General features: G+C 34.7%; 1 protein-coding gene across 4 annotated transcripts in view; it reads right to left on the bottom strand.

Moving 5' to 3' along the window:
• Positions 1–3189: 3189 nt before the first annotated feature.
• arm (armadillo) overlaps positions 3190–21120 on the bottom strand; it is a 58488-nt gene continuing 40557 nt past the window's right edge. For 2 of the 4 annotated variants that reach the window (XM_069841762.1, XM_069841763.1), the window contains exons 10-13: positions 19390–19540; positions 16409–16560; positions 9541–9637; positions 3190–4984 (exon numbers count right to left, since the gene is read on the bottom strand). In XM_069841762.1, coding sequence (XP_069697863.1) covers positions 4770–4984; positions 9541–9637; positions 16409–16560; positions 19390–19540 — 615 coding nt within the window. In that variant the 3' untranslated portion in view covers positions 3190–4769. Of the gene's footprint in view, positions 4985–6437; positions 6607–9540; positions 9638–16408; positions 16561–19389; positions 19541–21120 lie in introns of those variants that run through there. The other 2 variants (XM_069841764.1, XM_069841765.1) reach the window with 2 other exon arrangements.

The raw sequence follows: 21120 nt of genomic DNA, 5'->3' as shown, positions 1-21120 counted from the left end.
ATCTACAAGGAAAACAGAATGCTGTATCACTTGGAATACTGTATTCCAGCCAAGGAAATAATTGATACCATTACGATTCAAAACTTCTGAAATTCTTACCATAACGAGTCCTAAGGTCCAGTTTTAGGAACGGCTGTCACAAACCATTGTTTACTGAAGTAGAAATATTGCCTAGAACTGAACTGACACTTTCACTTACGACTGTATTAGTTTTATCACCTTTAGCACAGTAGTCACATCCTCTTCCCCAAAGATTGATTCTAGATCAAGGTTTGCATTGCCCAGTCAATTTCATTACCATCATCACTACACTTTGCTTTTTTTTTGCTAGTGATGAAATGAAAGAATTCGCTGATAGATTGTTTACTAGGACCCACGATAACAACTAAAACTGCACTTACAATACCACAGTCTAGTATATACAGTCGCGCCAATACGTAGTAAATGTGCAAACATTAGATAGTTGCTCACCACTAGGATCGCTAATATCACCTCATTACAGGCAATGCAAAATAGTACCGTCACAGTCTATTGTTTCTAGCACCCTCAAAACTCAAGCTTCGTAACTGTATATAGTAGACTGTGACAATACTATACTACACTATTAGAATATGATGGCAGAATGTTAAAGTCAGATGCTTGTTTGATAAGTTCTACCAAGCTATTGTCATTAATTATATCAATATCAAAGCAGAAGTATGAATATATTGAATTATGAATACATGCACGACTTAGAAAATAATAAGTAATAGACTACTGTTAGTACTTTGCACCAGGTTCATTAAATTTGAAATGATTTAATTGTTCTTTTAGGGTGGGCGAAGAGTTTGGCAGAAAAATTTTTTGGTTGAGCACAGGCATACTCCCTTGCCCACCCCTAGCACCCACTGGTATGAAGGTCCTGAAACTTATCACAAAAATACAAGGTGTGTTACTTTCAACAAACTATTTTCTTTTGAAGTGTCATAAAACTTTATGGAATGAATTAACTATGTATTTAAACATATAATAGCTTATTTATACTTTTGAATTTTATTTACACAATTGAATTTATTTTTTAAAAACATCCTTCAGGTGATCTCCAGTTGCAATGCTGTGCTAAAGTAGCTTCTTATCAAACACATACTTCCTGACAAATATGTTCAATTTCATGCCAAATCTTTTTAAGCCCTCACATAATATGTGATCTACGAGAGAACAGCCTCTGTTTCAAATAGTTTAGCAGGCTTCAAAGAGTTCTTCCCTGGACACATCATCTTACAATCTGGTGATATTCCATGCCTTCATGTTCACCTGATTTTACAGCTCCATATTTTCTTCTTATGACTGTATTTGAAACAAAGTGTTCTTCTATATATTTCATAATATTCAAAGGCTGAAGAACATGATTTGACAATGAAAGTGAACACAATGGTCAGAAGTTAATGGTGTTCGTGTCGTAACAAGCTTCTAGAAACAACTTCAGCAGTGCATTATAAGTGAAGCTCATCTGAAGGGTGTGGTTTTTAAAAAATAGCTTCAATTGTGCAAATAAACAAAATCCGAAAGTATAAATAAGCTATTGGGTTGTTTAAATCCATCTGATTCACTGCATAAAGTTTTATCAACAGTAATCTCACTAGACGTTTTGATTTATCTAGAGAAAATCAAAACTCGAGTGAGATTTAACTGACTATTACACGATTAGAAGAAAGTATATAAAGATTAGAAGTAACGAAGTACTCCAATACAATAAAATATTAATTGACTTACGAAAATACAGCTGTCTTCAAATGTATTATTGTACCATCTCAACATTACAAATATTATGCTAGATGCATGCTAGATGGCAGTAGTGTCTTTATATAGACCCTGTAATGATTACTATTCAATAAATCTTAATATTAAACAATCTCTGATACGTGACTATCCATATCATATAGCAGAAGGTCTTTTTATCCTCTCAGAGCAGAAGCTATAACATAACCTAACTAATATACACAAGTGTTAGAAAAGTTTTAATTAACGACGATGACATAAAAAATAAACATGAATAATTTTAAAAGGAATAATTATTGAATGTACAATTTTCAAATTTGAATGTGGTTGGTGATTCAATTGATGTTATATTGGACGTGTGCGTAATAGAAGTGGAACTCGTTGATTTAGGCCTACATGGTGTATTCAGCTTATTCAGAATTTCCGAATGAATAATTTTAAAAGAAATAATTATTGAATGTACAATTTTCAAATTTGAATGTGGTTGGTGGTTCAATTGATGTTATATTGGACGTGTGCATAATAGAAGTGGAACTCGTTGATTTAGGCCTACATGGTGTATTCAACTTATTCACGATTTCGGAATGGTGCTCTTCATTTATTTGTAAATCGGATTTCAGAAGATGCATAGGTATGATCAGTGATTTTTATTAATTCTTGTTCTTGAATGCCAATGCGAGTCATATTTGAAACTGCTATGCATCGACTGGAGTGGTTTGTAATTTTATATATATTTTTGACGTCCAGACCAGCGCAGTTTCAAATGTTGGCAAACAAAGAAACAAATGCTAGGGACGTGATAAAATTAAACAAATGCTAGGGACGTGATAAAATTGTGCGATAAGCAGCCATGATTGGTTGAAATACGTCCTTTCGTACCGTTTTATTGGTCAAAAGTAGTATGACGTAGTAAGAATGTAATAGTCACACTAAAAGTAGTTTGCTGAAAATTCTCATCATGTGGGGGAGGGGGGGAAATGATAACTACATTTGTAAAAGGCAAGACCTTTTTAAATGCTGTTCATACGTAGCATTCTGCATACAGAAAATAATGCATATACAAAATTTTACCCAGGATATCTCATGTAAGTGAGTTATTGTTACTTTATATTGTTTTGAGGAGCCTATCTTCAAGTATCTTGGGGAAAGTTGATCAGAACTTCGTTCTTCACTGTCAGCCACTAATATATAAGTACAAAAAGGGCTCTTCAACCTCACATTCTCAAATCTAATGGACAAATATTCTGAAAAGCGAGAAAATAAGAATTCAAAGATTCGTTACATTTATGAGAAATTCTCCAACCATAATATTCAATTGAAAAAACTGAATTCACTACACAAAATACATAACTAAAATAAACTTTTAAAGCAATATAGATAAAAAAAAATATGCAAGGAGTATGTGGTTAGGAAAATAAAGAATACATGTAATTGATTTTTGTATCATTTATTTCATATCCATCTATAAAAAGATTACATAATTTAAGACTTCTATTTGTTCTTGTATGGTCACAACCAACTAACACTCACTACCCTGTTATTCTCTTCGCAGAGTGTTAACACACAAAATAAATGTAACATACATTCACGGAGCCAAGTCATGATGGGCAGGGACATTCTGGTTTATTTTCAACTCGTAAGTACAATGCATGTGGGAGGAAAAACAAATGAAACATGAATTGGTTTACACTTCAAGTGCAGGCTCTATTTATGTACAACTGCACTTAAAATATTTCTCTATGGAGTTATGGCATCAATGTTGTGTCGATCCCTACCTTTTTAAAAGTCTGTCACAGAATGTAATCAACCTCACTTTCAATTCAGGAAGCTGCTTGATGGATTAAACAGTTGATCCCATGCCTCAGAATGCTATTAAAGCAAACAGAACACATGGCAGAAACATACAGCTACAATTATAATACTGAAGTTATAGTTTTAATCTCTATGTGTTGAACTGTCGCTACTTCATGTGCAACTAGCAATGAACCACAGGACAAACAACAGTATTTCAAACAATTACTTGGCTTAGAATTTATGTATGTTGCTTTGTAGCTTTGGGTGTGATTGTCAAATTGTCTGTAGACAGCTTGTAATCAGAATATGTCATGATGGATGGAATGAAAAGTTTTCTTCTCTCTCTTGGCCTTTAAAATACTATGTAACATTAAAATGGGATGAAATGGTCCCCATGAAATGAGAGATGGAGTGTTAACTTCAACACCAAAGCTTTATCTTCTCAGCAACATACAACACTTAAAGAAGTCACTATAGTATAATCACTATTGCATATAAATATTCCACTACATTTATATATGATGAAGTATTTACTAGGATATTCCAGATACACATCTGCCGATGAGTTATCGAGAACAGCTACCATTGCAGTGCAGTATAAAATAAATACTACACGGGATGTATATGTATAATATATATATGTATATATCTAATGTTTCGGCAACATGATCAATGAGTTAAGATAAAAAGAAATACAATAGTGATATATTTCGTAGTGAAAGACCCATTTCAATGGGCCCTACCCAATCGCTTGTAATTTTAATTCATCACAGTACTCCATTTTCTCATATCAATCACACATCCATGAACAGAAACACATTAAATTCATAATAGTCATTCCCAACACAGGAATGCTAGTCATTCCCCAACACAAGGAATGCTCAAAGAATAGAAAATAGAACTAATTTTTCTTTAACTGACATGACATGATACTGACAACGCTATCACGGTAACAAAGTGTTGTCTTGTACATCATGCCAAGAGCTGGAAGGTGTCAGACTACGTGTGTACACAAAAAATAAAAAACACATATAATAAATGACATACAGCCAAAGATAAACTCTACTGCATAAGTAGCACTAGGGAATATGGCAGGTAACCTCAAGCTCAATTCAAAAGTAAAAACATCAATCAATGGATGATCCAACAAAATGCCGGCGGAAACTAAACGGTGCCACCAAATGTTCAGCCACGGATGGCAAGGGTTGGCCAAAATACTACAGGTCAGTGTCATACCAAGCTGCCACCTGGTTGTTGTCTTGTGGGGGTTGAGGCAGCTCTTCGAGATGGTCGAAGTTGAGGTCAGAGGAATCTGGTCCACCAACATCCATGGCATCCATCGGTCCATATGTGGAGCCTCCCCCACCACCGGCTCCATGATGAGAACCAATCTCCAAGCCTTGCATTGAATCTATTGGTATCTGGTCATAACCTAGAGGTACGGCAATTCCAACAGGAGAACAGCAATCAGCTTAGTACCATATCACATAAAATGATTATTCCTTGAAGTCTAGTCTAGCAATGAATACTTTCCTGCTTCTTTACATACATTAAGAGCAATAATAAAACACACGAAGGCATGCATAAGGGAAAATTTACTAATACACAACAATTTATAATGTTAAAAATAAACAAAAGCGATCTTCAGATCAAGCAACAAAGCAAGCAAACCAGGCAAAGTGATTAATGTTATATTGTGAGAATGCTGAGCAACATCATCATCATACGTAAACATTAATGTACATGACTGTCAAGATTATAAAATTTCAACTTCAAATTATTCACACTCATATTAGATCAGAAGGGTAAAGAAAAATGTTACCGATATTATGTGAAAAAATGTAGCATTTAGTTTTGAAACATATGCAGTGAAGTTCTTATGTTTTACAACATTCATTCTCTTTAGTTTATAAGGGATATTAAATCTAGTATATATGGCGAATATTTTCACTTTTTACATTAATGACCTTTACTTGTTCACATTTCTATTAACCCATACTTAAAAAACAGAAAAAGAATGAACTGTTTTACTTATTATTAGTTCAAAAAAAGTAATGACATTTTATAACTTGACTCAAATTCTAGTATAATACTAATACCAGAGTTAAATTCCTCTCATCCCATTTTATTAACTCATATTAACATGTCACTGTTTACATATAAATTGTTAAAAAAATGCTGATTTTCAAATTAACGTTTGAGAAAGCCTCTTCAATGAAACACTGCAATGATATTCTGTGCCAATAATGACATGCTTAAACTAAACAGACTGATATCTATTACACGACTAAAAGCTAGCAGTTGCATGTGTGTTATTGCACGTGTGATATTTATACTCTTTTTATTTAGTACAAGTGGTGTAAGTTAGTAAACACTTAAAGCATTTCTTGGCATGTGCTTATTAAAATTATAATCTACAATACCTGTACAGAGAGGGAACTTATTTTCTGAATATAAAATTCTATGTAATTTAATGGTCTAGATAAATAGTATTAACATATACCTGACGCTTGATGAAGCATGACACTTCTAGTTCAAGCTAATAAAGAACTGCAATATATTTTACATTGTATTTTATTTTACTGTCCAAACTTATTTTCGTTACCCAAATACAACACTTGTCAAGTGCTACAGAACTGTAACATTTTCCGAATACAGTTTGCAAGATACCTGAATAAATACAAAGATCACACAATGTGTCTTGTGATTCTAATTTACGAACTCCAAATACAACAAACCACACAAAACAATACTGTAATGATTGTGATAAAAATTTGGGAAGGGAATAAATACGGTCATTACACAACATAAAAAAAAAACGAACAATCCACTGGCAAGCATACACAGTACCGTTTCGTAAGAAAATACTGGCCTGATGAGGCAATGATGTATCTTCATACAGATGCATCTTACTTTTGAATAAATAAGCAGACATCCAGCAAACTTTGTTGGTATATCACAGGAGATTCACTTCTTAAAAATTCCAACAACAAAGCCATATGACAACACAGCAATATTATGAGTGTTCTACATAATATGGAGATAGATAGGCGTCTGAAAAATAGCAATGCAAGACAATACACTGTAATGCCCATTTCTGCTTTATCATCACTGCTGCTGCTCCCTTTTACACGCACGCAATCTTGGGCAGTCTGCTTCAAGCTGTTCTGTCTTGTTTTAAAAGTTTTGAGATTACTTGACAATTTGAACACACTGTACTTCATGTTTAAATGTCTGCTATGTGTTATCATCCTTATTTCCTTCCTCGATGTATTTTGTTCCTTCATAGCTTGATTTTGTCTGCTATCCATGTAGGCAAACAATGAATGAAATATTAAAAATATGATAGGGATATATAGTATCAATATAAAGACTTTTGATCAGTACTTTATACTCACATGAGGCACATAGAACAAGCGTTATACTTTTTTTCACCACATTTAAAACATTTTTAAAGAATTATTGTATCCTTATTGCTTTTAGATTCACTTAGTGCTACTTAATGATTGTATACTGCCTTAAAAAAATTATTTCAAAAAGAGGCTAACACCTATAGTGCTTCCTCAATTTCCCTATAACGAATCTAGGTGAATCCCAATACACCCTTGACAATACCCTTAGGCTCAGTCGAGAATGGAACCCGGACTTCTTGGTTCAGTCAAGCTAGCTAACTACACAAGGAGGGAATCAAATTACCACATAAGTTAAAGGTAAATGTGCCTGACAAAAATCTCCGTGAGATTTACAATTAACAATGTTGAACACAATACAGTCCTTCAAACAAAACATAACGGTCACAACCACCATTTTATAATGATCAAGAAATTTATTAATATTCAAGAAAACAAAAGTAGTCGTCCATAAAATAATGACTGAAATATTGAACTAACATTCTAATCATGTAGATGAAATCAAATACTGGACACATATTTCAATTTGCATGTGTATTGTAATTTCCAGAAGAGTCGTAACTTCATTTTTGAGGATCAATAGTATTAATAAAAACACTAGTATTTTATTATGTATACAGTCTTCTAATTAAAAGTCATGATGCAGTATAGTATATCAACGAGGAAATGCGTATGTATATCTTTGATGGTTAACTTTACGAATATTACACTGTAGGCAAACTGTGAAATTAACTTAATAAGGAAGATCTATGAAACAGTAGGCATTTAAGAAAAGGATTAACTTATATCTTGTCCTTTTACTTAAAAGATGATAGACAGATTGATAGGAAAAATGCCAAAAATGAACACTGTTAGCTTGACAGAAAAATACTGAAAACGTGTATTGTTAAACTTGACAATACTATGAATAATTTCAAGAGAAAAATTGTTCCAGGGCTGGTTATCATACTCGGGACCCTTGGCTGAGTGCGCTAACGCTCTACCGACTGAATGGGTTCATCTTGTAAACCCACTCGAGGTATATGGATATAAAGGGACTAATTGAGCCTGGATCTGGTTGAGTTACTGGGTAGCTCAGTCGGTAGAGCATTGGTGCACTCAGCCAAAGGTCCCTGGTTCGATACATGGTTCCGAAACAATTTTTCCCTGAAATTATTCAAGTCAGCTTCACAACCTGAAAGCCAGATTTGTACTGACAATACTATGTTAGCAACAAATAAGTTAGTCAATGTCCAATGCTGTAAGAGCATATATTTACATTAGGCATACACACTTTCAAAATAGTCCCCACAACAATTGAGACCTTTTCGACTAGAGGCGGGGGGGGGGGGGGTTAATTTGTCATAGCTAAAATATATCAGTAATGTACAAGCTAAAAAAATCTTTATTACCACAATGAAAACTAACTTTAAAACATAATTTCTATGTGTACTTAACGTCTCACCATAAAAATGATAATCTGGAACTACTGTCAAATAGAGGGAAAAATATAATTAATTATGTAGTAGCAAACAACTTCATAACTTACTGTCCAATCTCACGTAATTTTTGGGGGTTCGATCTGTCGGAAATTGTATCAGATGTGTAAAAGGTTATATGAAGAAATTAAAATTGGGCAATTACTGTAATAGGAAACCAACACAGCTCTCTAACAGCAGAAAAACAAGTCACCTTCTTAAATTCTATGATCTGCTGCTGTAGAAATGATGAATTTCATAGTAAGCATATAAGGAGCTAAAGGTTACTGGGACAACCAAGGTTGTAAAAAAAATTTCCGAGATGGTTAGTCACTTAAAGAGAATGAATGAAAATACATTTCCAATGGTGATTTAAAATTAGAACTACAAGCCCGATTGGATGCTTGCTATAAAAAAACTATGAACAGAAGGAAATCTTTGCAGACCTTTGGCCTAATGCTTGTGGTATTTTGCTTACGTTGATAATGATACTAAAGGTAAAAAATATCATATATATGCAAACTCCGCGCATATTTCTTTCCGGAATTTAGCGAAAAAAACTGGGGTGCGCGCATTATTTGAAGCATATAGGGTGCGCGGATTATTTGATGGCGCAGAGTATTCATGTATATATGGTAGTTTTGTAAGATTGTTTCGGTTTTTCTTAACAATCTCATTACTGCGAGGTTCTCTCTTATTTCATTTCATGAAGGATGAAGGATCTTGTTTGTTCTAAAATGGGGTCAAAGGATAACTTACTAAAGTATTCGTTATATCAGAATTTCACACTTGATGATCCAATTGAGACAGGGACTATGATGAAAATTAGTATATTCACAACAGAATTATAGTTTTGAGCAAGAATATTAATCCTGAGTTTGGTTAAAAGTAAAGGATTTTGGTTGTTAAACACATGTTAATTATTAATCATGAAATACTACCAACTGTAAAAGTGGATGTTATAGACTACTGATCTTGACACGTAAGACTTTATCCTTACAACAAAAACAAATTCCATGCCTTTTCATGTTAACAACTCTTTTCCTTTGGTACCCAAGTTAAACTTATTACAGTTAAAAGGATGTTAGGTCAACTGGTTGTCTGCCTGCACCTGAACCTACCTTGCTGTTGGTAGGGCCTGCCGCCATGACTGCTATGTACACTAGGTGGTCCCTGTCCATACATACCATCATACCCCTGGTCAGGGCCAAGCATGTCCTGCAATGGGGTATCAATGCAAAAAACAACCACGCCATATATAAAGTGCAACAATCACGCCAACACGTGCTCAAAAAATATAAAATAAAAAGAAATCTCAATGTGATCTATAACTGTTCCTTCAAACTGTACCTTACATAGGGCTCCCATTTACTCAGATTCTCTTTCTTATATTACTGTGGCACTGTATGTACATAATGCCAGAACAGAATTAATTTGTTATACAATTATTAATTGAATAACAAAATCCTGGGAGATGGTGCAATTTATGTTGTCACTGTAGCTACAACAACATAATTGACTTGCCCATCTTACAAAATTTGTATAATCGGCAGTACTGATTTCATACATGACTAATTTCATTGTTTCTGCTCCTTGTTTATTATTAAACTTCGAGTATGATTTTATCATCATCTATTATTTTGTATAGTTGTAGATTTTAAATTGGACGAAATCAGTTTGTTTAAATATAATCTCAAATTAAAACCCCCTCCCCCTTTTTTATTTCAGCTAATCTTCAAACGATAGTTGATCAATTCTCAATAACATAACACTATACAATAATTCTGCACTGAATGGATCTGTATTAGATTCACCTCAGAAATGGAAATTTTTTTTTAATAAAAATTGTTCATGTCAGAAAAACTATAAACATTTTAATTTCTTTGATCTATTTTACTTAAAATTTTAATGAAAAAAATAAAACCTTTTCATATGAAATGCGTTAAATTATAGTAATATTAACTAAACCTAAGAAATCTTAACTTTTTTATATGAAGTTTTGTAAGATGGGCAAATATGATATCGGGAAAAAATTGCATTGCAAAAAGCATAATTACACATCAAATCAAAGCAGAGATAAATAAATATAAATGCAATAGCACAATTTTAAATAGTTGAATTATAAGCTTGTTACCACATTTTTGGAATACACTACCAAGCTACACGAGGGATTATCAGAATGTAATAGTAATCAAAAATAAATTTTGTAAGGATTTTGTAACAGAGTACAGTACAATGCAGCCAACTGAACATTTTAAATTTTATTTTAAAAACTTCGAAAATATTAGTGTTGTTTCTCTTCAAAACTGTATAATCAGTCAGTCACTTGCTTATTTTTAGATATTTAGTTACTTAATCACTATATATATATATATATTAGATAATTACCAGTAATACACTTGTACAGTTCGCACAGACCTGAAAGCCTGATTGACGTCATTGGAAGGGGAAGAGAACTGAGTGAAAAAGACAAAATGTGTGCCCTAAACAACCGAAAACATTTACCTCTTACCATACTCTGCTAGTCAGAGTTATCAAGCTCTGCTATCCCATCCATTTCATTGCTACAGCTGGAATTACCATCACCATCACCATCACTGATATCACCGAGGTTTATGATAATGAGATCTATAACGTCATCAGAAAATAACTTGTGTTTCATATAATCATTTTCAATTTCTGTTAACATTTTCACAAAGAGGACGCCAATTTGATTTATTTCAGAATATTAATCTGTAGATAACTGCAGAGCTTTCCAAATTAGTAGGCTATTTTAGATAAACCTTTAGTCATCTGCAGTGTGTATGATTATCAGGAGCTGTCCCTTTGATACCAATGCTGAGTCACTGCTTCAAGACTTGCTGTGCAGGTGGTACAACACAATGTATAAATCACCGAGATACATAATATTTTTTCTCTCATTGATATGGAACTTCAGTGCTAAGATGCCATGGTCTACTGGTATAGATATTCCCAGATGTTCCGTCTACTACTGTGGCAGACATCTTCAGTGGTGAGGTATCCTAGGTTTAAGTCTTTTGCTAGGTTTATCTGTGGCAATTGACACCCTGACTGTTTGCCTGTCCTTATTTATAGAGCCAGGGATTGGCCTTGGTGTTCCGTTGTAGATCTAGGATACCTCACCACTGAAGATGTCTGCCGCAGTAGTAGACGAAACGTCTGGGAATATTTATACCAGTAGATCACGGCATCTTAGCCTGGAAGTTCCATATCAATTAGACACCGGCTGTGAAAGCCTACATGCTAAGATTTTTTCTCTCAGTTCGATAATTAGAAATTCGCCTCTGGTAGTTTACCCTCTTTTGCCTAATATCGTATTTTTAACTAATAACAACCTACTTGTTTTCGTTTTCTTTCCAGAAAGTCTCAGTTTTTTAGCATTGCTCTAACACTACTATTGCCCCTTATAAAGCCAATTGGGTCTTTCAGTTTAATTCTTAATGCAGTGACTGTTGTAATGCATTTCTTGGAGATGTAAAAATCATACACTATCCTTCGCACTACACCATTGCCACACACTATATTCCTCGTTTGTGTCACAATTTTTTGACACCACTATGGGACATGCCTGTAGCCATTGCCACTCATTCTTGAACTTTGTGTACTGTACTCCAAACACGAGAAAGTCTTCGGGGAATGAGAGGGAGCGGGATGATGCTATGAATGAATGTTGATGTCATAAGGTCACACACATGGGTAGACGCATCTCCATTGGCTATCACTCTAAGCCCAAGCCATAACACTGAGACACATATGCTTGTACTACCCTAGTTACAAAATTAGATCACGGGCAATCTCCTGGTTATGGTTTGTGCTTTGAGAGTTACTCAGATTCCAATTATTAGTAGACCTGCAGTTTTCATGTGAATAAGTCTTGTCGTGTGCGATGTCTTACATACGTAAGAAGGGTAAAACGGTTCATAGTGAAGCACGGAAAGTCATAGCAAATGTGATAAAAGTGTGTGATGAGGAATCAAGAAGCAAAGACTTGGCACTTCCTCTTAATCGTAGCACAAATAGGGCTGCTCACTACACGGGTGTATCCCCTTCCCTTATTAAATCAATCAGGCGTCAGTCAAAAGAGAGAGAACAAGCAGGTTCTTCCTCACCTCTACATACTCCAGGAAAACATCGATCAAGACCTAGTGTTAGAAACGTAGACATTGATGATTTTGATTTATGTGTTATACGTAGAACTGTACAAGAATTATATAAAGAGAAAAAAATTGTTCCAACTTGTTTGAAATTGTTGCCAATCATCAGAGAAAAAATAAATTTTCCATGGTGTGGTGAGACACTCCGTAAGGTGTTGCAAAGGCTAAATTTTAAATGGAGGAAATGCAGAAGTAAACTAAAAATTCTAATTGAAAGACTGGACATTGTTAACTGGCGTTCGCGGTACCTGACTACTATAAAGCACCTTCGTAATGAAGGAAAGCCAGTGTCTTATTTGGACGAAACCTGGGTGGACAGTAATCTTACTTTTAGGAAATGCTGGCAAAGTGATGACGTATTCGGTGTATGTGCAAATGGAAATGCAGGTAACAGACTAATAATAGTTACTGCTGATTCACGAGCTGGATTTTTGAGGGATGCGGCGCTAATTTACAAAACTGGCTCTACAGTGGGAGATTATCACGGACAAATGAATGGTAACAATTTTGAGAAGTGGGTTAGAGAAAAGCTATTGAATTGTCTGCCCCCGAATGCTGTTGTTGTACTTGACAATACTCCGTACCACAATGTCCAAGAGGACAAAGTTCCTTCCCGGTATTCAGTCAAGTCTGAGATGGTTTCGTGACTAACCAGGAAAGGTATCCCTAGTGACATAACAATGAGAAAGGATACATTATATGAACTGATAAGTCTGCATATGCCGAAGGAAAAAGAGTTTAAGATAGATCAACTCCTGAAAGCCCATGGTCACACTGTTGTCAGATTGCCACCTTACATGTGTAACCTAAATGCCATAGAGTATGCATGGTCAAAGGTAAAGCGGCACGTTCGGGAGCCTAATGTGACAGGAGACATGTCACTGACACGGCTTAAAGAACTGACTGTACAGAGTCTTGACGTCGTGACAACACAAGACTGGGAGGGATATTGCAACAAAGTGGAAGAAATGGAACAAGAATACTGGGATCGTGATGGGGTTGTGTCAGATGTGATCGATGCCATCATCATTGAAAATCCAAATGATACGAGCGAAGATGAAGATGATACCAGCAAGCCTGAAGAGAACTTATCTGACTCAGAACTTGCGCAATCACTATAAGGTAATTCATTATATTAATATTGTTTTTTATATTGTATTATATTATTGTATTATACTGTATTATATCACTCTTTTAATCCCTCCATACAGGAAATAACAGGAGAGCGCATGTTTTTTAAACTGACGTTATAACGGTAATATAATCTATCTACTTCGCTCCAATAGATGACGCAATAGTAAGCACATTCCTTTCACGATTTACCTCCTGGTTGGAGAACAGTAGAGGAATTTCAATTCCTTGAGAAGTTTCTTTAGACATAAACTCCAATGGGCTACATTGTTTATAACTTCTTTGGTTTGAATATGAAGCTTCTCCTGTTTTTTGGAATAACTGGAGCCATTTCCTTAAGAATTGCAATTTATAAACACTTAAACTAATTCTTAATATACATAATTTAAATACACACACCTACTGTACTTACAAATGCTACTGAATATTTTTAAAACTTCCGTAATGTAACACAAAGTGATTCATTACAAGCACCTAGTAGGGACTGAGCATGACAGAGAGAAATATTTTGCAAGTGGGCTTTACGGCTGACCAAGAACCGATACCTGCTGTTTAAATCTCAATGGTCGCGAGACTTTCAGATCTTTCATGGGAGCAGTATGTTTTTCAACTATATCTGTTGTGATTATCACTGTACTTCTATTCTTTCTTTTTTTTATATTTACATTTGTAATTTTATTTATTTTTCTTTTTATTTCTTATCTCAGTATTTGTATTTCTGGTGGTGTGATAGAGAAGGTATGATGGCCATAACACCACCAAATTGAATAAATAAATAAGTTAATTCTTAGCTCTTCATTCTTTTATACCCTGAGTAGATGAAAAAAAATATCTGAAGTGGAAGCAGTTCAAGCTCACTGTGTCATCCACAAAATAATGTCAAGTTTCCACATATGTCATCATCGTCATCATCATCATCATATCCCTCACGTATTAGACCCTACAGGATCTGTTACGGTCTCATGCCAGCGCTTTCGTGGTCTTCCCAATTTCCTCTTTCCTCTTGGTACATAAGTAAGAATCTGTTTAGGCCATCTAGTGCGATCCATCCTTTTGACATGTTTTTTCCACTGAAGTCGATATTGTTGAACAAAATTAACTATAGGATCCATTTTGAGTTCCTGCAATATGTCCACATTTTTACGGTGTTCCAGCAAAGAGCATCCCGCTGTTCGTCTCATGAACCTCATTTCCACTGTTGTCAGCCTTTGCTCATCAGCTTTTCTGATTGTCCATGCCTCGCTACCGCAAGTGAGGACCGGTCGAGCTAGTGTTTTATATACCTTTAGCTTTGTATGTTTCTGAACATGGGAGGATTTGAAGACGGCGTTAATGACGCCAGTGATTTTTATAAATTTAAATATTTTGTTGACATATCTTCATCAGTGATGTAAGAGAGGTTATAACCTAAATAGTTAAATGAATTAACACGTTCAATTAAAGTATTATTTACTTGGAATTGGGTTCTCTCCCGAAAATGCCATGACTTTTGTTTTCTCTTTTGAGATTTCCATATTGAAATCAGAGGCTATTATTTGCAAATTATAAAGGGCTCTTTGTAAAGCATCCTCTGTTTTAGCGATAATAACCTGATCGTCGGCAAACAGTGTATCGAGAACTGTGTTTCGATTAATTTGAATTCCACATATGTAGCTTCAGAAAATATTTTCAATGCTGAAAGAAATTGTGTTTAATATCACTGCCCAGAAAAAATACAAGTGACGTAGCAAAGACTTGATAATACTGTATACTGTTGTATAACAACTTGGCAATTGTGGTACGGTAATTGTGTAATTTGATTCCATCAGTTATCATAACAGTTGCAGCTAGGAATAGTTCAAAATTATTTCTATAAAAAAGAGAGGATGTTAAAATATACAACAATACAATTTGTCTCCAACCTCAGGTTCCAACGTGCAACCCATTTTCGAAAACGAACACGAAAATATGGGAGCCCTAACAAAGTGTAATTTTTATTGCTGGTACAGTTGAAGGAGAAACTAAATTAATCTTACACTATTAAAATACTATACTGTACAATAAACATATTCAATGTCGTGCTCAATTTAAATGAAAGAAAAGTGCATGAATATAAACTAAGTGAAAAAAAAAAAATCACACTTCCACCAATGCAAAATTATGACTGTGAAACTGAATTCGTAAAGAAATCTAATTTCTGAAACAAATTAAATTTATGTGGTACATCCATGCTTACCAAAACTAACATTCATAATTCATAGTGTATAAATAGTACTAAGACACGACATCTGAAAAATGTTTGCTACCTCTATACACAACTCATGCACATTAAACAGCATGTTTAAAAAATCACCAAAGCAAATTGTGAATATTTCTCTAAGCTGGCTGTGATAAAATGGTGCATAAGAATTGCAGTCCTGCCTTGTAATTCTGTAAACGTAGCCTCAAAAAGTTGCCAGGAGAAGCGCAAAACTTTGGAAGTATAAAAACTGGGCCAATAAACATCAGCACAGAAAGCAGCAAATATGTACACCAACAAGAGGACAGTACAACACAAAGACGAGACATCACTTTTCTTGTTAAGTTTCACTGTGTTACTGCATACAAATCTGCTTTCAAATATCAACTGGACAGAGATGCAGCACTTTCAACTTTAGTGAGGCTAAGTTTTGGAGGCAATACAGAATCATAGCAGAAAATTTACCTGTAAATCTGGACCCATCCCAAGATCACCTCCATTCCAAAGATTTTGATCTTCACGGAAAAGGGAGTTGGTTAACTCCATGGACAGCCTCTTTTTGTAGTCCTGTGGCTTATCTTCAGACATTCGAAACAAAACAGCTGCTGCATAGGTTGCTACAAGAGAAAATAAAATAAATAAAAAAAATATGACAACTCATCTTAGATCTTCATTGAAGTTATAGTCAGATGTATCACATTTACGTGAAAGATAACTGAGTCATAATAGGCTCTTCATACAAAAGAGACGAAGAACCGAGAAGTGATTCTATACAATGATGATGAACAAGTCTTTAAAAAGCAAATCAAAACATACAAGTATTTGTTACAATATAGTGAAAACAAAAACTGAATGAGTTAATTTAACTATAAGAAGAGTTGTAATGTAAAACAAGAAAATAACAGTTATAAATTGAAGGCATACACTGCACATTTTTTAACACAAACACAAGAGAACTGTTATTTTTCAAGCAGCATACTCCTACTGTCTGTTAACATATTCATATAATTCTTCAACCAAAATGAAAGAAATAATGTGGCTTATATACAGTTTACAACTAGCAAACTGTAAATCTCAATTTTGAGGGTTATCATTAGAGCTTGGAAGTTGAGGAAAAACATTTTTTTTTCGAGTGTCCGAAGACGAGGCCCAACATAATATACGTTCATTTTGGGTCATTGTAGGCCAGAAAATAATGGGTTTTGTCCTTTTTTGCCTTTTTCGTTTTTTTTTGACTTGTTGGTCCTTTTTTAGCCTTTTTTTTTTTAGTCTTAACGGCTTTTTTTTGCAACTTCAGCTTCATTCGACTACAATTTTACTAGCATTTTTACAATTCAAGAATCCACCATGAGATCTCACTTGCTTCAAGTATAGAAGTTTCTCGATGTTTCGCAACGTGCTGTCAGAAAACAGACGATCCTTTACACCTAAGAACCTAGAGATGACTATTGTGATACACTGCAATGCTGAGGTAAGGTTTCCAAAGTCCAATTTCTATAACCCTAGTGTGGTTAAGCCAAATATATTTTTTTTTTTATCCAATGCCACCAGGTTGTCTTTTCGACATTTCTGGTCTTCTCTCCTGGCCGTGGCTTAGTTGTAACTCACTTCTGAGGTTGGGGCGCCTGGAAGGCGGAGTTACATTACCCCGATGATTGATAGGATGATTATGATAATGTAGTGCCAGGAGAGGTCTTAAATCTAAACTTAACCTAAATTCCAGAGCATGGACGAACACAGGAATAATCCCCTTTAAGTAAAAATTCCTGTGCTCTAACCGGGAATCGAACCCATTACCTCATAAACTATAGTCAGAAGCTCTGACCACTAGACCATGAGGCTGGTCAAAGGTTAAGCCAAATATGATTCTAGTTAAACTAACTTAAATTTCTTTCTCCAGGATGTCCATTGCATGTTTGCTAAATTCGAGGTGGCAAAAATCGTTCATTCTAAATTCTCCAAGTACTTTTTTTTAACAAACACGGAATTCCTTTTTCAAATTATGTTAATCTAAAAAAATATATAATGTCTGAAAGAAGAAGCATCTCATTCATATAGTTTTTTCGCACTGTATGTTGCATACCACCAGAATTTTGTATTTTTGAAACATTATATTCATTAAATACGTAATTGAAACTGAAATTAATTAATTTGAATCACCTTTTCACGTCCTTTTTTATTATTTATTTATTTAACCTGGTAGAGATAAGGCCATGAGGCCTTCTCTTCCCCTCTACCAGGGGATTACAACTACAATATAAAGAATACAATTACAATTATAATTACAATTAATACTGAATTTACAAATACAATAAAAATCAAAGTACTAAAAGAATTAACAGACTAATAAAAGCTAGGCAGTTCATTGTAAAAATTGAGAGACTTTTTTTTTATTAACTAAGTAAAAATTAAACCTACTCTACGCAGTAAGAAAATGCTTAATAAGTTTGCTTTTGAACGCTACTAAATTCCGACAGTCTCTGATGTTACTGGGTAGGGTATTCCACAAGCGCGAAAGTGAGATTGTGTATGATGATGAATACGATGAAGTCTTATGTGTTGGTATGGCTAGTATGAGGCTATTTGCGTGCATGTGAAGAGATTATGATATGATGACAGGTAACTGAAACGGGAGGCAAGGTAGGTAGGTGTAGAGGTGTGAAGGACTTGGGAAAGGAGAACAAGAGAATGAAAATTTCTACGTTCGTTAAGCCGTAGCCAGTTTAGAGTTTGGAAGGATGGGGTAATGTGGTCAGCGCGACTGACATCGCAGACGAAGCGAACACAAGAATTATGAACACGTAATCTTTGAGACTGGTTGACATTGAGGTCGGTCAGTAGAGAATCACAATAATCGAAGTGGGGCATTACTAGTGTTTCCACTAGTATTTTCTTGAGTGATAGCGGGAGGAATTTTCGAATGCTGTTTAAGGAATGTAGTATGGAAAGCACTTTTTTGATAATATGGGTTACTTGATAATTCCAGTTTAAATGCGTGTCAAAGTAAACTCCAAGGTTTTTAACACAGGAAGCAAAAGGGATTATTGTGTCGTTTAACTTGACTGGAAGAGCAGGAGTAATGTTGCATAATAGACGTTGGTGTCCCACTAGGATTGCTTGTGATTTTCTTGCATTGAGAGTCAAACCAAACTTTCTGGCCCATGCAGATATGGATTGAAGGTCCTCGTTTTTTTCAGTCTTTAGGTCCTTTTTAGGATATCTTTAGGTCTTATTAAAGGTCTTTTTAGGCAATTTACAGGTCCTCAACTTCAGAGTCCTAGTTATCACTATTTACTCCCAGATCTTCAATTTTCGAAAGGGGGTTAAATATGAAGTTTTTGTTAGTATTTATCAATCAACAATGATATGAAGTCAGCAGATGGTATTCGCATAAATATATATGAATGTAACTAAAAGATAAACATAGTAGGTAACATAATGCTTACCAACTCCTTCATTGCGTGAATGAAGCAACTCAGTCAGTGGGGCTGTAGCTCCCTCCTGTTCAATCATCTCTGCACCTTCCTTATCAGCAGCCAACTCGCACAATACACCTGCAGCAACTCGTTGAATATTTTCTATTTCATTAAATAACAACTGAAATCAGAAACAGAACCAACCAAATTAAAATAAATGTATATATAATATTATATATATATATATATATACATACATACATACATACATACACACATTTACTATAAGAATACAATAACAACCTCTCTTAACAGTTAAGGGCTTCTACATAAGGCAGAGTATACTGAATATTGGATATTAAAACTTCTACTGTACTGCAACCACTGGTGTCTTCACACTACACACTATACTATTACGCTGGTTATAATTAATAAAAATAGTGAAATACAGTAATACATAACATTTTATCCTTGTTTGGTTTTATTAAATCGTGCACATTTTTACTGACAATCTCGTATTTTTATGCGAGAAGAGCCACGGATTTTCCTTTCCCAAACTACTCAACAGGTTTTCTTTCAACATTTTGCACAGAATGATTAAATGATCCATGGGTTTGCAATTGTGTGGAAGTTCTTGGAGTCATTTCTTTGAAAGCAGATAGTGACTATTTTACAGGCTGTGATAAACATCCCCTTCCAAAAGTAAGTGTTTCTATTTGCTTGTAACAGTAGTATTCCTACTACGTACTATGTAATAGTAAAGGCTGGTAATAACCCTCTGTAGAAAAAATGTGTACAGTAGAACCCTGATTATCCATCACTCTATTAACCGATTGGCAGATTATCAGACTGTTTTTCTCGCCCTATTTTCTATTGGCCTAAGCACTTACCATTACACGATATGTCGTAGGAATGCTTCCGCACACTTCCGGCAACAAAAGCAGTTACATGTGGGAGGGGGTGTTTTTCCCAATTTGTAAAATAGTCACCATCTGATTTCAAAGAAATGACCTCAGTAACTTTCACACAATTGTAAACCCGTGCATTATTTGGTCTTTGTCCTATTGTTCGAGTGGCTGTACTGTTTAACTTCTATGTAGAATGTCTCTCAAGAGTGTCGAAAGAAAATGTGTTGAGCTTAGTATCGAAAAAAAAAAGTGCAAGTGATTGAGGGATTTGGAGAAGTAGAATCTATAGCTCATGTCGAATTACAATACGAGATTGGCGTTACAACTTACACTGTGCACCATTTATTATAAAACAAAGATAAAGTGTATAAAGTAAGAAATGTAAATCTACAACACGATACCTCTACTCCTATCTTTTCGTAGACAACCATCGCCATTCTTGTCACTTAAAACCAGTCACTGACAGCTGAACTTAAATTAGTGAACTTCTGATCCACTAACTAGCATGTTAAACATAAGGGCACGTAGAAAAGTACTGAACTATAGGCCTAACTCTTAGGCCTATGCACTTAATTTACGAAAATATATTATAGTACGGATTATCCGAGTTTTTCGATTAACCGTTCAATCCACTCCCTTCATTACCACGGATAATAGAGGTTCTACTGTACTAACATAATATACTGTACTTAGTATTTTTCTAAGTCAAAAAAGGACAGTCGAATAATCCACCAATCGAATAACAGGGTGACGGATAATCAAGGTTCTACTGTATAGAGAATAAAAGGCTGCCTCTCTTAACAGTGTTTGTATCAATTGTCATTTTATGGTGATAGCTGTTTTGTAACCACAG

This window comes from Periplaneta americana, chromosome 12 (genome assembly GCF_040183065.1).
Source record: "Periplaneta americana isolate PAMFEO1 chromosome 12, P.americana_PAMFEO1_priV1, whole genome shotgun sequence".
Classification (NCBI taxonomy): Eukaryota; Metazoa; Arthropoda; class Insecta; order Blattodea; family Blattidae; genus Periplaneta; species Periplaneta americana.
Note: the sequence above shows the minus strand (reverse complement) of the source record. Positions and strands in the feature narration are given on the sequence as shown.